Raw genomic sequence first — 7,931 nt, forward strand, 5'->3', positions numbered from 1 at the left:
TAAAAGCTGTTTTAAAAAACAAACATTTTTGCTCAATAAAAAATAAATAAATATCACGTTTACATAAGTGTTCTGACCCTTACTCAGTACTTTGTTCAAGCACATTTGGCAGTGATTACAGCCTTGTCTTCTTTGGTATGATGCTACAAGCTTGGCACACCTGTATTTGGGGAGTTTCTCCCATTCTTCTCTGCAGATCCTCTCAAGCTCTGTCAGGTTGGATGGGGAGCGTCGCCACACAGCTATTTTCAGGCCTCTCCAGAGATGTTCGATCGAGTTGAAGTCCGGGATCTGGCTGGGCTACTCAAGGACATTCAGAGACTTGTCCCAAAGTCCCTCTTGTGTTGCCTTGGCTGTGTACTTAGAGTCGTTGTACTGTTGGAAGGTGAACCTTCACCCCAGTCTGAGGTCCTGAGTGCTCTGGAGCAGGTTTTCATCAAAAATTTCTCTGTACATTGCTCCGTCTATCTTTCCCTCGATCATGACTAGTCTCCCAATCCCTGCCATTGAAAAACATCCCCACAGCATGATGCTGCCACCACCATGCTTCACCCTAGGGATGGTGCCAGGTTTCCTCCCGACGTGATGCTTGGCATTCAGGCTGAAAAGTTCAATCTTGGTTTCATCAGACCAGAGAATCTTGTTTCTCATTGTTTGAGAGTCCTTTAGGTGCCTTTTAGCAAACTACAATCGGGCTGTCATGTGCCTTTTACTGAGGAGTGGCTTCCGTCTGTCCACATTAAGGCCTGATTGGTGGAGTGCTGCAGAGATGATTGTCCTTCTGGAAGGTTCTTCCATCTCCACAGAGGAACTCTGGAGCTCTGTCAGAGTGACCATTGGGTTTTTGGTCACCTCCCCCAATTGCTCAGTTTGGCTGGGCCGTCAAGTCTAGGAAGAGTCTTGGTGGTTCCAAACTTCTTCCATTTAATATTGATGGAGGCCACTGTGTTCTCGGGGACCTTCAATGTTGCAGAAATTTTTTGGTACCCTTCTCAAGATCTGTGCCTCGACACAATCCTGTCTCGGAGCTCTACAATCCTGTCTCGGAGCTCTACAGCTCCTGTCTCGGAGCTCTTCGACCTCTTGCCATGGTTTTTGCTCTGACATGCACTGTCAACTGTTGGACGTTATATAGACAGGTGTGTGCCTTTCCAAATCCTGTCCAATCAATTGAATTTACCACAAGTGGACTCCAATCAAGTTGTAGAAACATCTCAAGGATGATCAATGGAAACAGGATGCACCTGATCTCAATTTAGAGTCTCACAGCAAAGGGTCTGAATACTTAAATTTATACATAAATAAGGCATTTCTGTTTTTTATTTTTAATACATTTGGAAGAATTTCTTCCAACGTTTTTTTTGCTTTGTCATTATGAGGTACTCTGTGTAGATTGATGAGGGGAATACAAAGAAAATCAATTTTTAGAATAAAGCTGTAACGTAACAAAATGTGGAAAAAGGGAAGTGGTCTGAGTACTTTCCAAATGCCCTGTATATATCCTCACCTCTTCCCCTCCGCGTGGTTCTGTTTGTCTATGTGTGGTGTGAGGTGTGTCTTCTACTACTGTACTGTGTGGCATGTCTACTGGTTCATGTAACAAGACCATCAATAGGATATACCCTGTGGCACTCTCGTTCAGACAATGGCGAGGAGGAAACATATCCCTCATTGAGATAGATCTTGAAACTCTTGAGTACACAATAGGTACTCATTATAGATATGGAGGCCTTGGAAACATTAGTCAGAAGTCAAAACTTGCGTTACATGACCTCAAGTTCACTGTTCAGCAGGGAAACCAACTCTCGTTTTATTTCTCACGTTGACTCTCAGGTGACGACAGAGGAGATGTGTGTGAAAATCCCTCTAGTCATGGACTTCAAGGTTGCCAACGTCCAGGATGCAACGGTTCTCATCTATGATTACTACGAGCCCAGTAAACAATACTTAAGTTTCGACGCACATTCAAAATGAAACATGAGATTACTTGGTGGACTTGGTGCCTGTAAACTAATTGTTTCCTTTCTTGTCTCATACCAAGGGAGGAAGACGGTGAGGACATACCAGTCCTATTGGAGGCATGACATGGACGCCTGCTCATTCTGTGGGGAAGACTGCAGCCAGTGTAAAGGACAGATGGCCTATGTGTCTAACAGTGTATCTGTCTCCCACCATTGCCACCATGTGGCCACTCTTGCCTGTTCTCTCCTTGTCCTCCTGGCCTGCAGCTTGTAAAAGAGATCTGTATAGACTTTTGATACCATTTAGGTTGTTTAATAATAAATAAGTGGAAACTGTGATTTTACTGAATAGGTTGGGGAAGTGTGAGGTATTTTTTTGTTTTCAATCAAGGTTTTATTAAATCTCGCTCTGCAGTATATTTTGTCTTAGGCATCTCAAAGTCATGCACTGGAATGTTTGTAAATACTGTTTAGAATTTTTTATTGGACTTTTAAGTGAAATATAAATAGAGATACCAGAGCGCAGAACATTACCCAGGTCGTTGCTGTGAATGAGAATGTGTTCAGTCGACTTACCTGGTAAAAATAACAGATAAATAAAAATTACAGGCATATTATGCATTTATTTGAATTATTCTTGTTCTTCTATTTGAATTCTTCTTTATTTTCATTAATTCTTCATCACTTTTAAGGCATTAATGAAAAGTACAATATAGTATTTCACAATTAATATAATGACTTGACTGTCACAATCTGATATGTCTTCATATGTTGGGTATGAAAGTGTACAATGTAATTTAAAGTCTGTTGAATAAAGAGAAAGACACCCTTCTCTGAGAGTAGACTGACTGACCTGAGAGGAGTTGAGAGCACTTTAGTAATACAGGTGTAGGATCTTAATTGTATCACCCTGTTGTTGCAGGAAATGTCCTGTTTAGTATGTTCAACGTTTAAAAAGTCTTCTAAAGTTTGTAATTTCCACTTAAACATGTCAGACTTGATTTGCCCTAACTAAAAATGTATCAACCCCTACATAAATATCCATTCATTATAATCCACACAATAATTCACATTTCCTGTTGCTGCAGGATTATTTTCCTGCTGTGACAAACTGGTCAATTTAAGATCCTACACCTGTATATACTCAAGTGGCTGGCGACTGGAAACGGCAGAACAGATCAGACAACAAATAGTTCACAACACCTCCAGCCTCTCATGCAGACCTACTCTCTGGGAATTAATTACCCATTGCAGAAAGAGTGGAGTTTTAAAGATCCAATGCAGCTGTTTTGATCTCAATATCAAATAATTTCTGGGTAACACTTAAGTACCTTACTGTGATTGTTTTAAATTAACATTGTTTAAAAAAAATGCTTTTTAGCAAAAAGCTATTTATCAAGCAAGAATTTTGCGAGGACACTTCTGGGAGTGGTCTGAGTGACCTAGGGGCCTAATTTGAGGAGCCTAATTTGAGGGATATGTAACCTGAAAACTAGCTGTTATTGGCAGAGAGGAGGGTGAACTCTGTGTTATTGGCCTATTAACTTATACCACCTGTTGATGTAGCCAGGTGGTCCAAAACCCGACCCACGCAAAACAAGCTGAAATTTCAGGCAGTCTCTTCAAACAACTCTTACCTTAAAAAAGGGCGTTATAGTCATTATCGTAATTTCACAGTATTGTAATGAAACAGCAGGGAGCAGGTCTCGAACACCTCGGCCTTTGAGCCCGACGTCTGGCGCGCTAAATCATGCTCGTGCGGCAGTCAATATCCGCTCTTATAAACTCAGGATCGTTACAGTATTATTCCAATCTCATAGTATGGAAATATACACCAAACACATGAAATCGAGCTTTTGACTGCACTTTAAAGACAATATTGACCCATTTTATATTGTTTTGTGCATCTCTGAGCGATGTTCTGTCGATTCCTGGCGTCATTTCATATGTTCATGTGTATCTGAGCTATCCGTTTAAGCAGACAGAAATACAGCTGGTATGACAAGTTTTGCTCACTGTACTTCTGCCTGCTTGAATAGCTCAGATACACATGAAAACATGACATGACAATGGAAATCGATAGAACATCGCTCACAGATGCACGAAAACAATATATCATTCAAAACGGGTAAATATTTTCTTGAATACAAGCAAGCTGTCTCCATGATTATTTTTTTATTGAATACAAGCAAGCTGTCTCCATGACGATGAATTACAACAATCACACTGCTCTTACTGGACGCAGAATGAGAAGAAGAGAGAGTTACGTGAATAAGGTGATAACATCTTTTTTTTCCATCGGTACAAAAAAAATATGAGTGGGGTTGGAGAGCTGGCCCTGACGGAACAAAGTCAAAGAACCAACCCGCTGGGCACACACTGGTTGAATCAACGTTGTTTCCACCTCATTGTTAGGAAATGACGCTGAATAGACGTTAAATTGACGCCTGTGCCCAGTGTTTTGACCTCATGTTCTGGATCCTTTGTAATATTCGTAGTTCCTTTGAGGGTTTTCTGGGTCGATGGGATGCCCTCTGGTCCTTGGCATGCTGTTTCACACTGCTGTTTTTATTTATTGGCATTCCTTCTGACAGCAGGGGAAACACCTCTATCACTACATACTATTCCTTTGCTGGTAGTGTACTTCCATGGCAGATATTGGTAGAATAATTTTGTTACGATTCTTCGATATTGTACTCAGTACCATTGTAACGCTGATTACTCAGAAAGTGTGATGGATGTTGTTAATTCCTATAGTTTTGCAGAGTTGACACATCTACCCTGTTGATTATGTAGGATTATTTTAAGTCACTGTTTTGTAGTTCTCAAATATGGTGAATCTGTTGTTTTTGAATAGTAAGGGTCATTTAATATCTGTCGAGCTACTTTTTTATTTATTTTTTAGCTCTGTGGATTATCTACCTAGTTACTACTTAGCTCTACCTTGCTCTATTCTGATTGGTCAGATGTGGGACAGAACAAGAAGTAGTTGAGTTGATGCATGGATGTGAATATGGTCAGCTCAAAAGAGAGCGGTGTCCATCCAGTGTTTTGTCTATGGAGAGTAATCCATCCATCATCTAAAGAACCTTCAAACTACTATACAATGAAATAAGCCACAAGGTTCTGTATATGTGTAAATGTCAATGAGCCGAAGTGTTGCTTCTTCCAGAGGAGGGGAACCCTGTCTTTGCTTGCAGGCCTGGGTCTGAACTGGACATATCATGGGCTCTGATCAGCACCAAATGGCACAGACAGGGCTTTACTTTGGGTGCGTCTCTCAATTAGGTCCGTCCAAAAATCACTTCCTGCCCCTCAGCCTGCCTCTGATCTCAGTTAGGGGGGCGTCCCAAATAGCACCCTATTTCCTATATACCGTACCTTCGGAAAGTATTCCGACCCCTTAATTCTTTCCACAATTTGTTAGGTTACAGCCGTATTCTAAAATTGATCAACTTGTTTATTTAATCCGTTTAAGAATAAGGCTGTCACGTAACAAAATGTGGAAAAAGGGAATGAGTCTGAATACTTTCAGAATGCACTGTAGTTAGGAGGTGCTTCAGGGTATAATCAACAGTAGAAATGGGTCTGAATGTCATCTCCCACTGTTAACAGAACAACATTGGACTCAGTCGGAGATACCGGAGATGGATGTCATGCTCAGGAGATATGCCTTCAGAAATGACCAAGGCAACGAGGGAGTCCTGAGCAGCCAAACCAGGAAGCAGGGCAGTTAGAGGGATATTCAATGCAGCTGTGAATTACAGAGGTGTGTTGTGGACTTTGGGCCATATGTTACTGACTAGAGCATGCAGCACTTTATTTCATAGGCTCTGTTCCAAATGACACCCTATTACCTATTTAGTGCATTACTTTTGAGCAGGGAAAAGTAGTATACTATATGGTGAATAAGGTATCATTTGGGACGTAACCATAGTAATTACATTGGCTTTGATAGCAACTTGCCTGTTTTTTCCAGCTTTATCATGCACACATTGCAGTACTGTTCAGTATGGAATAACACAGTGAGGTTTATGTCTGCAATAAGGACACAAGAGGACGGGTTGTTTACTTGTTAGTGTATCTGGTCATGAGAGACTGACCTCTGGTTCCAACGAGGTCCAACAAAAAGGGAAGATACGTCCCTGTAAATAAACACGTTTGCTCGCCGCACGCCCAGCCAGAAAATCGTGTGTCTAGACCTTGTGGGAATATAAACACAATAAAGGCTGAATATTTCCTCAGTGGAGAATCTTACTCTACACAAACACAAAGATCTGGTTCATCGTTAGTCATTCTAAATAGAACAGACCCTCTTGTATAGCCTACATCTCTCCACCCCCACCAACACATGTAGCACAGACCACATTGGTCATTCCCTTGGTCATCAAACAACACACAGGCAGGAATGTCAAAATGGTTCAGTGTTATTTCAGAGAAGAAAATAATGTGATACTGTCAGCAACCACCTGGCTCCAATTGTCCAACAAGATCCAGTTACGATCATTTGTTGGTAAAGGACAAGGTTGCAACAAGACATCCAGCATTTTTCACTCAAGCTACACTAATTCATTTACCAAGGACACCCATCCCATTTGAGTTTATCTCGTAGGCAATCCGACATAACTGATCGTCAGAGCAGTTGTTGCAATCAAAACCAGTGTCAATTGGGCTACTCTGGGACTAAAGATTGGGAAAGATTGGTCTTACTAGTGATGGATGAGGGAGACCAGAATCACAACACCTCTTCTTCTGGGGCAACGAGAAAACGAGTTCAAATAACCCTCCCTCAGATTTCATTCATACATTGTGGATCCTGGATGTTCTTCCCTCTGTGCTGACCATCACAGTCATCCATTTCACCACTAGATGGCAAACTTGCTCAAGGCAAAGTTTTGAGAGAAAGCAAAAATTAAATTACTTTCCATGACAAAAAAGGTAACAACAGGAACCTTTTTATAGATGCTTTCACATCGCCTGTGTAAGTCAAACTGTGTGAGAAGAGAGCCTTTTTTGACTGTACCTGTTAATCGAAGGCAGATGGGCCGAGATCACTGCCAGAGACTCATAGACCAAATGCAACACAATAATTAAGAAAATATGGAATCAGTGGAAGTGTAGCACATAACACAGAAACACCTATGATGTCTAGCAACAAATCCACAGTGTGCTAAGGTTCTCTTGGGGTGGATATCCTCACGCCATTTTACATTACAAGTGTATTCATATAATGTCTATCTACAGTGAAAAGTGACACAACTGACCTTGGGTGAGAGGAACTTGGCTATCAGTCTGTTTGTGCCATCATGCTACTCCTTGCCACTCCTTGGCATGCCATGATGAGACGACATTGACATGGATGCATTTACACAACATCTTTTGTCAGTAATTGGCCATTTGACCAATCAGATCAGCTCTGAAAAAGATCTGCTGTGAAAATATCTGATGTGATTGGTCAAAAGACCAATGAATGGAAAAAATATCAGAATTGGGCTGCCTTTGTAAAAGCAGCCATAACAGCACAAGCAGATCTGGGACCAGGCTAAGGGTAACCATGACAATTAAACACTGCTCTTGCTCTGTTTGAAAGCATTCTCACAACTAAAACATACTAGTAATTAGATTCACTAAAGGTCAGGGGAGAGGCAATAAAAAAACAAATGTGGTAGGCTCGTTAATGCACCAAGGAAGTTATTTTCTCATTCTACTTAACGACTGCCTGGCAACAGCAAGTGTTATCGTTCAATTCGTTCCATTCTTTTATTCATACTAAACTGTCATGTGAATCTTGGTCAGCTAGGCGCTCCTCAGAACAAGGGATGCTTCTTCTTCATGCCCCAGTTTACAGGAATCTAGAGTGAACTGAGCCAGGCAGATATGCAGCGCAGCTTTCCATAAACCCCAGAGCCTAGCAGATGAGATCCAGGCCTGAATGTATACGTACATGGCCGACGACTCAAGTGTGATTGT

General features: G+C 41.3%; 1 protein-coding gene across 1 annotated transcript in view; it reads left to right on the forward strand.

Moving 5' to 3' along the window:
- cd109 (CD109 molecule) overlaps nt 1-2,776 on the forward strand; it is a 23,067-nt gene extending 20,291 nt beyond the window's left edge. The window contains exons 32-33 of the mRNA XM_046299164.1: nt 1,834-1,936; nt 2,042-2,776. Of these exons, the coding sequence (XP_046155120.1) occupies nt 1,834-1,936; nt 2,042-2,235 (297 nt within the window). The 3' untranslated portion in view covers nt 2,236-2,776. The remainder of the gene's footprint in view (nt 1-1,833; nt 1,937-2,041) is intronic.
- The last annotated feature ends 5,155 nt before the right edge of the window (nt 2,777-7,931 follow it).

The sequence above is a fragment of the Oncorhynchus gorbuscha genome, linkage group LG14 (genome assembly GCF_021184085.1).
Source record: "Oncorhynchus gorbuscha isolate QuinsamMale2020 ecotype Even-year linkage group LG14, OgorEven_v1.0, whole genome shotgun sequence".
NCBI lineage: Eukaryota > Metazoa > Chordata > Actinopteri > Salmoniformes > Salmonidae > Oncorhynchus > Oncorhynchus gorbuscha.